The sequence below is a fragment of the Aptenodytes forsteri genome, unplaced genomic scaffold (assembly GCF_000699145.1).
Source record: "Aptenodytes forsteri isolate BGI_AS27 unplaced genomic scaffold, ASM69914v1 Scaffold84, whole genome shotgun sequence".
NCBI classification, from domain to species: Eukaryota; Metazoa; Chordata; class Aves; order Sphenisciformes; family Spheniscidae; genus Aptenodytes; species Aptenodytes forsteri.
The window spans coordinates 1,194,019-1,207,629 of NW_008795492.1; the positions used below are offsets into that span (position 1 = coordinate 1,194,019).

The 13,611-nt window shown below is 47.6% G+C and overlaps 1 protein-coding gene across 1 annotated transcript in view; it reads left to right on the plus strand.

The window, feature by feature from the left end:
* Positions 1-13,611, plus strand: part of SYT17 (synaptotagmin 17) — a 37,593-nt gene that overhangs the window by 14,945 nt on the left and 9,037 nt on the right. The window contains exons 6-7 of the mRNA XM_009281688.1: positions 5,965-6,085; positions 6,879-7,034. Coding sequence (XP_009279963.1) covers positions 5,965-6,085; positions 6,879-7,034 — 277 coding nt within the window. The remainder of the gene's footprint in view (positions 1-5,964; positions 6,086-6,878; positions 7,035-13,611) is intronic.

The following is a 13,611-nucleotide window of genomic DNA, read 5'->3' on the forward strand; positions in this document are numbered from 1 at the left end:
GGGAAATTAAATATGAAAGTGAGTGTTGTCAGGGTTTTTTCCTTTTCTTCCCTTTTTTTTTTTTTAGCTGTCCAAAAGCTTAGCAGCTGCTTAATTAAAGGAATGATGCAGAATCACTGATGATGAACATGGCTTGGTTACGTGGGGGTCTGTTTTCTTTCCCCCTTTCCTTTTCCAGTCTTTAAAGCTCCAGCACCGAGAAATTTTTTCTTCTTGATAATTTTCTCTGCTTTATCCTTACCCATCTCTTCTGCTTCCAGCTGCCATCTCAGTCACCTCATCCCTTCCCCTCTGTGCTGTTCACTCCTTACCCTTTCTGCGGAGGACCGGCATGCTGTGGGGTTTATTTTGCTGAGGAGGAGCCCAGAGGAGGGGGTGGTGGGGGCCAAGGGCAGGAGCTCTCCGTAGGAAGTCTTCCCTCACCTGCCCAAAGGTCTTTGCACAGGAGAGACTTTCTCATGGCCGTGCAAACTGATGCTAAGCCAGTTAGACTTTAGAAAGGGTTTTGTGACTCTTTTCACCGTATGTCTACTCAGCATCTGTCACATAGGTAACGTCGTTCTTATCCATTGGTAAGTATGTATTTTTTTTCAGGTCCTTAATAGCTCAGCCTTCACGAAATGATTGCTGTGTGTCACCGGATGCCGTAGAAAGCCTGTTAGAGCAAACTGTTCTAAACCATCAGTTTTCTAATGTGCCTGGAGGTACCATCACAGATAACCTTGAGGAGGAAAATCAATCTGAAACTTCATTAGGAGCGTTGCATAGATATCTGTGCTGATGTAATGTGCTCTGGTTCCCGTCGGGAACCGGGGAGGGTTTCAGCTGCAGAATTTTGCTGGTGTTGTAGCAATGCACAGCAAACAGTCTGGGGGGGCCGTGAGGAAAGAATTGCCCTGATCCAAACAAGATGTGCAAATGGCATTAATTAAAAACTCCTCTTCCCTTGAGGTAGCCTCTTTGTGTTTCAGAGATGACAGAAAAGGAAAAAAAACTTCTTATGTGTGTCTGGTTCAACCCAAACGGTAACTGCAGAAGGTTCTGGATCACAGGCGAGCCCAAGGCTGCAAATCCAAACGACTGGCTGTGTAATACAGCTGCAGAGAGGAACAGCCAGGAGTGAAATGTTAATCAGAGCTTCAGGAGAGCCTCAGACATCCCAGACTTGGTGTCACTCCGGCACCTCATCAAACAGGAAATTGCTTTTCCAGGGTCATCTGGGATCTTGGCACAAATCAGCGCGTCATCAGCATAATAATGGCAACTAAAATGATGCCTTTGCATGGTGGTGCCTGAGGGGCACCTCCGCACACTGCGTTCTGTGAGCAAAATATTCAAGGCGACACCAACAGCATTTTAGTTTCCTGACAAAAAGACCTAGGAAAAATAAAATTCAGGCACTTCCTTTCCCTATGGTGAACAATGTGCTGATGACACCTCTCATGCATAAGCATCCCTCTCCTCTGCTCAGCCGCTATGCGAGTCTGAGGTTTGGGGAGGCTCCAATGTGTGACAAAACAAAAGCCACGCTTCTGTGCCTGCAGTCTCCCAGCAAGACGTGTCTTAACACCGTTGCTGATAAAGATGCCTATAAACAAGGTGATGGGCATGGGGGTCAATGGTTATGGCAACACAGAGTGTTTCCAAGGTGCAGGTGAGCTCAGTGGGTCTGTGGGCTGGAGGAGCACCCTGGGCAGCTCCTATGGCCCCATGAGCCACCTGAGACCTCTGTGGCCACTCATCCCTCCCTGAGCTGAGTCTCCTGCCTGATCCTAACATGAAGGGTCCTGTTTCTCCATCTCGCAGTGGACCTCACTGTGCTCCCCAGTTACATCCATTTTGCCCGCTGAGCCAGCGAGTCCATTAAGCCACAGCTCTCTCTGCATCTTCATCTCTGACACAAACTGTGCCACCAACATGTCTTATTAGCAAGACTGTCACATCAGCAAAGGTATGCCATGGTGTGAGCTTGTCGGGGAAAGCACGGGGAACCAAAACCTGAGGAGGTATGCCTTGTACCTTGGGCTTCTTGGAGCAACCTGTTAATTCCTTGCTTGTTTGCTAATGATGACAGATGACCAAAGAACAGGAGAAAGCTAGCGAGCGTGGTGCAGCACGACACGGTGGAGGCAGTGCCGGTCCAACATGCTGGGGAGGAACGTGTGGTGGCTGCTGGCCACTGATTTGTTTTCTCGAGTGCTTGACGTCCCCTCAGGCACTGTGGCAGGATTTGAAGCATGTTTCCTAGATCCTTGCGGCTAAGCTAGAAATAATGCATTTATAAGATCAGAGGCAGTTCACTACTTGAGTTAAGTGCCTCGAAAAGGCTGAGTCACTTGTACAGAGAGGTGAGCTATCCAGGGATCCGGGTTTCCTTCTGAAAACACCTTTTGTTATCGCTGCAGACACTGCTGGTGCTCTGCCTACAAGGAAGCTGCTGCTTTCTTGCTGGCTTTGAGCACGCCCATCCTGCCATGGCCTCTGTGGGTTGGATTGTATGTTCCTTCCCTTAAAATAATTAACAGAATTCTGGGCACGCTTGCCAAGCATGAAGGGGCAGAAGGTGCTATTGAGATTTGGGAAATTAGGCCTGATCTGAGACTCATTAAAGCTGGTGGTAGTCTGTCTTCTGACTTCAGTGGATCACACTTACAGAGTATAGCATTTTGTATCTCACTCAAATTTAAGCCCAGATAGTCAAAAAGATTTTTCTAGAGGTGCCAATATCCCTGTTAGGTTAGGTCCTATGGAAAATCAGGGATTTAGCTTTACCTTTACCTATTGAAGGCTTGTGGGTTAGGCAGCAGTGTGATGGTTATGTTATAGTGGCTCCTTTCATAACCTCTGCAGGGGTTATGGGACACAGTGTTGGGGAGGGTTCAGGTGGGGGTAGATGCCTGAGTCTCCTGCCTGTGCCTTGGTGGGTGTTACCCAGTCTGATATTGTCAGCGTACAACATGGGGCCATTTTTTTAAAATGGAGCGTAAATGTAAACGTGTCAGAAGCGTGGACATCTACCTTCCCTTTGCTGAGCTTCACCGCTCCTCCCTGACCCAGGGAAGCCCCTTAGTTCCTGCAGGTCTTGGATAAGGTCAACAGGTTCCACCAATGGACGAATCCAGAAGTAATTGCTGCAAATCTTAATGTGCATTTTCAGCACTCTAAGCTTGAGATGACTTGAAAGGTCCTACGTCCCTGCCCAGTGCCAGCCTGCCTTCTGGCTGTGCCAGAAGTTTGGTATTTGCAGCTGGAGCTGTTTGATTGTCTCTTCCTGGCAGGTAATAACATCACTAATTAGTTTCCTAATTTGTGCTGTCCAAATGTACTTGAATTTCTAGGTATTAAAGCCTGCATGAAACCCGACACGTTGGTGAATGCAAGTGGAAGTAGGACTGGATATGTTAAAAATGTTGTTGATATGTTATAAAAAATGAGCTGGGGTCGAGGAGTGCCTCAGGTGGATCCTGTTGTGGGTGGCGTTGTGGGCGCTGCGATGCTTCGTTACTGTCCTGGTAATAGATTTAGAAGTCACTGACTGTTCTCAATGATAAACACGTCTTCAGGCTGTTCCAGCCACAGAACCGAGAGGAGTGGTTTTGGGGAAAATCAAACCAAAGATGATAGTTTAAATTAGATAGATGACGGTTCAGTCACCTTGGATGTGAGACTCTCTTAGATCCTTACGTTGTGCAGCCATTGGGCACAACAGCGTATGTAGGTATGGCTTGACCTCGCAAAAGTCGTGAGCTTCATGTGCATATTGGGCCAGGTTTGTGTTGGGGAATGGCTTTCTGATGGAAGGAACTTAAAATGTCATATATTGAACAGAACTGTGATATGGGAGTTGGCAAAGGTTGACAGCTCGGTGAAGCAAAAATACTGCGGCAACGGAAGAAAATGCACGTGGTGAACATGAGTGTGTGTGCTGTGTAGTCATATACTGCCACATAATGTGACCCAAGAGATGCTGTGACAAAAGGAGTTTGGGGCAAGAAATCAGATGGTTTTTCTCATAGGGGAGAGGGGCTGTGGGGAAGGTCAGGCAGAAGGTGGGCTAGCGTGGGGTGAATGCTGCCAGGTTGGCTCTGGAGCTGGCTCCTGAGGCAGCAGAGTGTGCGAGGAAGGCATGTGGGTTTGCCTTAGGATCTGTGATGTAGATGCACGCTTTTCACCCAGGGACTGAGTCAGGATGCTGCTGTTCTTGCAGCCTTCATCCTGCTCCCCACGTGGTGCTTCCCTCGTCCTTTGCTCATTAAATGTGTGGGGTTAAACACAGAGGGGTTGCTTTGCCAGCTCCTGAAACGCAGAGACCTTTGACGTGAAATTGGGCATCCTATTGCCATATTTTCTGTGGAAAGCCAAAAAAAGGATATTGAATTAAATTGAATTGTATTATGTAGCATCGGAGGTGCAGGACTTCCCCAGCCTGCCACCTGCTCCTGCATGCCACGCACGTCCCGCTGCCTTCACCGGGAGTAGTCAACAGGAACAGGAGAGGAGACAAAGTACCTCGGGAAAAACTTTTAATACCATTACCTGATGTCAGTTTTAGCGCTTGGCTCGTTAGGTGAGAGCCGAGTGGCCTGCCATTAGCAGGAGCCGGTCTGTGCTGCTGGCCAGCCAGGCAAGAGGTGCTGTGCTGCTCCTGGCAGGGCGACGGGGCTTTTCCCTGAGTGCCTCCTCGGGTTCAGTCCGAGCCCTCTGGTTCATCTGCGCTTGGTGGGAATTGTGCTTTTCCTTTTGCAGCTGAGTAGCCATGAACTGGTTGGGTTTCCCAGCAGCCCTAGCCTCAGTTTCCCCAGAGCTGTTGATAGCTTTGCTGGGGATGGGTACCTCGTGTGCTGGCCCATCTGCTGACGAACCCGGTTCTTTGGGTCAATTCAGGCTGTGACTGTGTCTCAGAACTTTTTTCTTTATTGTCTGCCCAGTCCTTTAGTCTCTGATTTCTGTAATGTAATATTTGGGGCATCAGTAAAGATATTTAAGCTTTTTGTTACGATTGCAATACCAGTGCAGCTCCTTTTCTTTTTGGGAATGGGCTGTGACCATCCGATCTAGGCTTGGTTTTGAACTGTTTGGCTATTTGGGATGAAGAACTAGCTCTGCACTCCTGCGTGAACCTGAGATGAGGCAGATGGATCGATGCCCTGCCCGGACTGGCTGGTGTGTTTTCAGTCTCCAGAGTTGTTTCATTGTGTGTATTTTGCATCTGAGAATAACAGCATCTCGGAGCCAGGTCATGCTAGGGGGGAGAGGTTATTTTAAGCTGTCACGTCTGAGGAGCAGTGATGTCAGCTCTCCAGCTCTTTTTTTTAATTACTAGTTTTAAGCATCATTAAGTAAAAGGAAAAGAAATGATGGCTGAACAGCTGTATTGATGTGAAGCTATGGCTGTGGCACAGCCTGATGAACAGCAGGGGCACAGTTAAGCTGTGCCCTGGTCTCTGGGTAGAACAGGCTGGATGCTGAGGGGATGTCTCCTCTGAATTGCCTTCCTGTGACCCAGGAGTGCATTAACCATCTCGTGCCTGAACTTCCCAAGTGGCTGGTGCGGTCCTTGGGGTCTGGGGAGGAAAGAGGATGTCTTCTCCAATGGGTCCGTGTTTTGCACATTAATGAGGATGTGAGGTTGGCAAGATCGGAACCACCAGGAACTGTTCAAAATGGAGCAGGTAGAAACTACTGACCTTGTATTCATTCCTCCTTATAGGTCCTCTTTGCATGACTGCTGAAAAGCTGGTGAAGGATCAGCGATTAAAGAACGATCTTCACCTGGGGATAGTATTCTTTCTTGTTTCTGCTCAGCATGAGGTACCACCAGATGGTTCTTGGTTGCACTTTAGAGCGTGACTAAAATTTATTTTTCAGGCACTTAGACAAATGGGATTTATTTAATTTCTCTTCCTGCTCTTCCCTTCCCCTCCAAGCTCCATTGTGAATTTCTGCGTTCCCTTTTCCCTGCAGAATGAAGTGGAGCTGGGAGAGCTGCTGTTGTCACTAAACTACCTACCCAGCGCGGGAAGACTGAACGTGGACATCATTAGAGCAAAACAGCTTCTTCAGACAGACATGAGCCAAGGTTCAGGTAAAGGGCAGTGCATTTCTCACATTACTCATGCACAGATTATATGTGCTTTTAAAGCAGATCAGCGGCGAGGCTGCAATTTGTGGGGGACCCAGAGGGATTTGGATGCTTAGTTCCTATTAATACAAGGCTCCGGATACTCATTTTATATATATAGCCAACAATAACGAAAGTATTTGGAACACTTACCGTGAGATAAAAGTTTGCCATATTTGAAGTAAAAATCTCTGAACCAGGTTGAGGTGAGGAACCAAGAGCTCTACATTACCCCCGTGTTGTGTTCTGTAAGGCAGCCCGTTTGTGGCTGCGCTGTGTTTTGCAGATGCTGCATGCTGCCTGAGTGTTAATGTTGCAGCGGTTTCATTTATGGTATCTAGCTGCTCTGTGGATGGTGTGAGGTTTTTCCAGTGTCCATGCATTGCTTTCTGCCGTTTCTGAGCGTGCTGGCTGGTAATTGCTTCATGCGTATGTATGTCCTCAGGTGTTTTTTCCATGTTCCCTGCCTCAGCTACTGCTGCTGCCGGAATATTGGCATTTTCCAAAAAGAACGGTACGCTTGGCCTCTATCAAGGCTGTCATTAATCGTGGTTTTGGCAGGGAGTGTTTTTAATCCAGCTGCCTGACTTTTGTCTCCACTGCAAATCCCTGGGAGCGGTGCGGTGGTACAAGTCCCAGTCATTTCCGAATGCCGTTTTCCAGCATGGTCCATCCCTGCGGTGCCCAACCTTCAGGAACTGGGGTACTGACTCACAATGCCCATAATGCAGAGCCTGTGTTTTGTGGTTTTTGTCAGATCCCTTTGTGAAAATTCAGCTTGTTCATGGATTAAAATTAACAAAAACGAAGAAGACCTCCTGCATGCGGGGGACGATAGATCCCTTCTACAATGAGTCCTTCAGCTTCAAGGTTCCACAGGAAGAACTGGAGAACGCCAGCCTAGTGTTCACAGGTAAATGTGGTGGTGTTACCAACTTGGCACGGTCGTGGTTGCCTCCAAGGTGAACGAAGAAGCAGTTGTGGGTGTGCAGACGAGCCTGTGCAGGATGGTGTCTCTCCCAGTAGCCACCCTGCAAGGGGTGACCATCGCTGTGGTCTCCAGGGAAGCTTAATTAGCACTCTGTCCTCTGCAGAAGCTGTTCCCAGCATTGCCACCTGACGGCTGGAGGTGGCTGGGAGCACACCTCATCAGTCCTGTGCTTAATTGGTGCCATTGGGAATGCTTTTGTGCAGAGGGGGAGGAGGCATTAATTGCACTTCTCAGCGGCAACCAACTTGGGCATAAAGTCAAAAATTAGAATGAGAGGGAAGTATTGAATGATCCTAGAGTCCAAACACTGGCAAAGATAACTTCTGGTACTTGACATAATTTGCTGGTGAGATGATGCAGCTATAGGTGTTTGACACTGACATCACCTGTTCTGTAAGCAGGTTTGTTCATGCCTTTATTTTTAAAGGGCTGGGACTTTGTGCCAGCGTGGCACGGCTGAGATAGACCAAGACACAGACCATGCAGGCTGTGGGCCAGGAGGAGTCCCAGAGCTAACCTCACGTGAGAGCTTTGTCAGCACTGGAGATGCTTGGCTGGGGTAGGAATTCTTATTTTTAAACAATTTCTGGATCTCCTATTTTTGTTCTCTAGGCATGAAAACAGTCAGTAGAAATTGGCAGTTGGGCGTGCTGCTTGGAGCAGGAGTAGCAGAGCGTAGGGATGAGCCCCCAGCTGCGCTCTTGCCTGCAGACTGGGCAGCAGCAGTGGGGCTGATCTGAGGCCATGGACCCACTGTGGCTGGTGGCCTTTCCTGCCGTTCCACAGCACGGAGGTCTTGGGCAGGGCTGCAGGAACCCCTAGGAAGTGGTGGGTTTCCCTCCCATGCCATGACTTCACCCAGCCTACGTGTGCTGTGGAGCTCGGGCACCATCAAGGGCAGGGTCATACCTTCTTTCCCTCTGGAGGAGCAGAAGGGCTGGGCAGTGGGACCCACACTCTTCTGCCACACTGGGCTCCCATGCTTCACAAACACGTTTTCTGGCAGCTTTCCACACATTACTCACCATCTTTCGATGAAGAGAAAGGAATCTGCATCTGAAAGAACATATTTTGAAGTATTTTTTTATTTTATTTCTTACATGGCAGATACAGGTGTCAAAGCTGGTACAAGGAGCCTAATTCCAACCCATTAGTTTGTTTCCAAACATGTTATAACAAAAGTGATGCTGATCAGCAATTTAAATTTTGCCCTTCATGCTCAGAAATTTCCTCAGCAAAAAGTCTATAATTAATCACTGCTTTGCATGCACATCACCCTGACTGTACTGTGCATGTGCAGTGATGAATTTGTTCTTGGAAGCTTCCATCAGGTGATCTTGTGACAGGCGTGAAATACTCTTTTCTTTGTTTTCCCCTTTTCCTAATAGAAGAGGAAAGGCAGACAGAGTAGCAGCTCTGTGCAGTCAGAAGGGTGAGGGGAATACACTGCTCCTCACCACGGCTGATGAAGTTAGCCTTAATGAGTGGATGTCTGATTATTTTTTTCTGTGCAAATGGATGTATTCTCAAATAAGTCAATGGGAAGTTAGCTGATTTATAATCATATGTAATGCAGCCGTATTTCAGTGGCGTGCCTTTTAAGTGGTGCTTCACTTTCCAAGTGACGTGTTGCTTGCTTTGAACGTTGCAATAAATAATCCCAGGCCAGAAATGTCACCAGCAGCTCCAAAGCTGGGAAGGGGTGTGCAGAGCTTTTCGGAGGAGCAGCGGGGCCAGGTTCTCGTGGCTGCTCTCGGACTGAAGGGTGACGTGCGGCTTGGGCACGGCACTGCTGCGGGCGTCGGGCTTGCTGCTTTTGCTGTGGTTGGGACTCTGTTGTTTGAGAGATGTGGTTCATGTAGCCAATATATAGCTGGAGCCAGAGGTGTTGGTCACGTTGTTGTGTGTACAGTCTTCTGCTGGTTCGGTGCCTGCAGTGCCTCCCGATGTTAGAGGAGCCAAGACTGTTAGAGGAGCCAAGAGCCCATCTTGTTGCGAGGACCTCTGAATTGGGACTCCTGCACAGGCATCTGCGGTGTCCCGGGACTGAGGTGGTTCAGGGGACGTAGTGGTGGTGAAGATGCTGAGCCACGTTCAGTGTTCACGTAAGTGATGGAGATGCTCCAGATGTTGGTGGAAGCGTGTTCCCAACAGGGAGTGCAGCACCAGTTCCTTCATGTGTGCATCTATGAGGTTTTAATAAAATGAGTATCAGCGTGCAGCTTGGCTGAAGTTCTGGGATGGGGATGGTAGTATTCCCCATATAGCTGCCTTCTTGGCATGTTAGGGTATTGCGCAGCTTAAAAGCTTGTAAAGGGCTTTGGGATCTTCTGTTAAAAGACAATAAAGAGCAAATGGTTGCCAGCATGGAGAAGCTGTACCTCACAATGTGAGGATCCTTTTATTATTTTGCATCTCTATAAAGCAGGAGCATAAGCCACATTTTTTTCTCTAGGTTTTTTGGTTTTACTTGGGTTTTTTTTTGGCTGCAGTGGTGGTTCTTTCTGTTGTGTGTTTTGTGGGAGTTGTTTTTTATTTCTTTTTTTTTTCTTCAATCCACTGCTCTAGTCCATTAGGTCAGTTAATTAAATTTGCTGTTGAGTCAAAGTCCAATTGAAAAGGAAAATAATCCTGCTTGAAGGGTGGGTGACGATGCTTTGAATGGAGAGAGCGCTGTAAAAGCAGTCATGGGAGCCAGAAGTGAGTATATCTTCAATAATTTAAAGGAACTTTTTTTGTGGCTTCATATTTTGGACCCAGTCTGCAGCTGTCTTTATATTGGCTTGGCTTCGCTGGAAAGCAGTGGAGCCGTGCCAGTCCCTGTCAGCTGAGGCTCCTGGCTCCCTCTGTGTGGATGGTACCATGCTGCAAAGTAAGGCACTATCTAGACAAAGTAAGATTAATTTTTTTTTCCCCTGTGTGTTTTTCTACTGTGTATCTTGAATCAAAGTGTCTGGGTTTAGTGCACTGTAGTAAGAATTTATGCACTGTTTTGCTGTGACTTTAGCAAGGACTGTGTGCGCAAACACTGCAGATGGATGGTTCTCTGTAAAGCACCATTCTGCTCCCTGCTTTCCTGGTGGTGCTCTGGAGAGCTGGACTTTGGACCGAACGCAGGGTTGAAGTGCAGCCGGACTGGGAGGCAGGCAGTGGTGCCTCTGAGATGGGGTGCACAGGGTAAGCTCTGCCTTAGCCTAAAATGAGGTGAGATGAGCGCATGTGGAGATGTCCTCTCCAGGAGGAGGCATCCAGGGTCAGGATTGCTGCTGCAAGTATCGTCTGTTCACAGCTTCTCACCAAAAGAGGCTAAAACCAGGAAAGCGACTGATACTCATAAGAAGTCTAATGTCCCGACAGAAAAAAGATGATGAGTGAGGCAACAGCTAGTGGAGAAGATGTTTGATTTTCATTTACTCCATCAAACGTTGTCTAGGTAATGAGCATCCGTATACACACTGTAACAGAAATGCACTTTTTTGGGTGGTTCTTTTTTCCACTTTTTGGGTTTTGGCAACTTGACACACATCCCCGATGTGCCATCTTCTGCTCAAGTGCAAACAGGTCATGGGTTCACCTCTTGCAGAGAAATGGGGCAGGCTTTAAAAGACAGTATGTTCTCCTAACCATGTATGCCTGTGAACAAAGGTGTTAATTATTCTTTGTCCTATGGTAAGGGGAAGGTGGAGTTGGGCCCCGGCAGCAGGGCTGTCAGCTGCTGCCCAAGGTCACTTCCAAGCAGGAAAAAGGATATTTGAGGTTCGACTGCAGCCTCTGCGCTCGGGAGGGCTGGATGCTGGGTGCCTAAAGATACCACGCTCTCCCCGCTGATGGATTTTGGGCAGGCTGTCCTCTAAATCCCAGCTTAATCTTCGGAAAGCCTGGGCTGTGCAGCAGGAGGTGAGGCGACACCTGAAATCCGAGCACTGTGGTATTTTGTTAATGATTATAATGTTGTTAATAACAATCGTCAGTAATGCTGTTTGCGTTGCAGTAAAGCCCAGATGGCCCAATAAAAAACACCAGCGCTCCAGGGCAAACTGCATCTTGGTGACTCGTTAACATCTTTTGACCACTTACCATAAAAAATACAACCTTCAGCACTCAGTTAGGGAATATATATCTCCCCAAGGTCCTGTCGTGACTGTGTGTGTCTTTCTCCATCTAAATAAGCTGTTGTACATGTTTACATGACAGGATCTTTAGGGCTTGTGAAGCAGGCAGGGTCCCCAAAGAGGGGAGAAATCATTTTCGTGCTGTGGGTACCGTCTCTGCAAATGCAGAGGGAAAACCTGCTTTGCCGTCTGACCTGGCCGAGAGCGTAGCTGGAGCTGGGACAGGCGTTGGGGCTGATGGCGGCTAATGGAAAGCGGTGGTGGGGCTTGTCCCAGGGCACCGTTCCCGTGTGAAAGGTGGCCGTGGCTCCAGCAGGACAGGATGCTCTACCCAGGAGAGGGAGGCGGGCCGGGGCAGGGTTTGCTTGTTGGTGGAGAGGTGTCCTCGATACGTGCGTGGCAGCTGGCGAGATCTTCATCATAAGTACTGGCTGAGGGGGCAGCTCACAGGCGCTCTCTCTTCTGAACCATTCATAGGATTTTTATACGATTCTCTTCACTCTTCAGTATGTTTTAAACATGGACCATGTCTCTGTTTTCTGTAATGATTTAGGACTTTTTTTTTTTATTTTGTAAGTATTAGAGTTCCTGAGGGAGTGTTGTTGAACAGTGAGACTTTGCACACCTATACCCGTGGTTTCAATGGCTACTGCAGAGGGGAGCTGATGATACCAGCAAGTGTCTCCCTGCACCAAGTGCTGTAACAACACATGTCTTCAGACCCCCGGATCACTTTGATGCTTTATCCCAGGGCTCTAATTAACTTCCAGTTAATAGGCAGTACGTGACTAAAATAACAGATTGCTGTTCAATAGCAAAGTACCTTGTTCCTCTGTTGCCTTGTTTTCCCTTTCCCTTGGCTTTTGGGAAAATTTAAGGACCATTTAATGAAGTTTGAATTTTTAGAGGGGAAAAAAAGTCATTGTTGGTGGGTGTTGCTAATGGTGCAGTTCTGGGTAGTTTAGTTGGGTTTGCTTTGACTGAAATACTTTCTTTTTGAAGAAATACTGCCTGTTTGAGCGTATTCTCTCCTGTCAAGCTGTAATGGCACAAAAGGAATGGAGTTGGGTCTGCCTTGAAATCGTGACTTCTTGTTGGAGGTGGATGTTTCGGGATGTTTCTGTGTCTGGAATAAATGGTCACTAATGGCTCAAACAGCCCCTGGTGAGCACAGCTCTGGCCTGCTGTCGCCCTTCACTCCCGGGGATGTTTGAGATGCTCTGGTACAGACCAGTTTGGCTTTGTACGTTGTCTCATGAGCATTTTTTGGATGTTTAGTAGAAGATGTTTTGGGGTGCTCTTGATTCACATTGTTGGTGGAGATGGAGGGGAGGAGAGCAGCCCTGACCTGGCAGAAAAGGTTGTATGGAGATGGGCCAAAGCTTGAAGGTGTTCATCAGCTCCAGACCTCGCCTTCCAAGTGAGCCCAGGTTAGGTGGAAGGGCAAACGGCTGCGCCAAAGGCTTACAGCTCACAGACCCACACTTACCCATTGCAACTGGAAATAAAACTAACTAGGATTCATTCTGGGTGAGCCCTAAAGTTGGCCCTCCAGGCGGCTTGAGTCCTGGTTGAGGAGAAGATGCCTGAAGCTCCTCAAACCTTAAATCTATTCATTTTTCCCCATCAGCCCTGGTGGTCAGACTTGTCGTGTAGATGTTGGAGACAAGGTGATGCTTTTGGTATTTGCCTGCGCTGCACAAGATTTGTAAAAGTCCTGTGAATGGGATGCAGAGATACCAAGGCTTTTCAATGGTACTTTTTTAACTAACGGGCTGATTTCCAAATGTCCCAATTAGCTGAGCAGGTTGGAAGCTGATAATGGTTTTGGCCTTGGGCTTCTCTAGAAATAAACGTGAATTTTGATTTGCCTGGCTGTGTAAAAGCATGACCTTCAGATGCCACCATCATGTTCAGGTGCCCGTTTGCAGGGATGGAAACCACAATGTGTTTGGGGTCATTACACATCTACATTTTGACTTGCTGCTTCAGGTGCTCATCTCTTGTTTCTCCTATTTTTTTTTCTTTCCCATGAAAAATACTAAGGCACTTTGTCTTTTGCACACATACATGGGGGAAAAAAAACACTCCTCTATATATGAGGCAAATGAAAATAATTTTTTTCCCATGCTGGAACACAGGAGGAAGAAGTGGTGGTTTCTGTTTTGAAACACTATCACGTTGGGCACCATAACATCTCTTAGATGGATAGATAATTAGGCAACTTGCTGCTCGGAAATTGTTTCTTGTTGTCTATTAGACATGTGTTTCTGAAGCATTGGAGTGTCTGTATATTCCACATATCTGGAGCTCAGAAGCAGAATCTAATCTGTGCTTAAACCTGTGTAATCCTATCTTAGCCAAAGGGGGCGGGGGGGGGGGAGGAA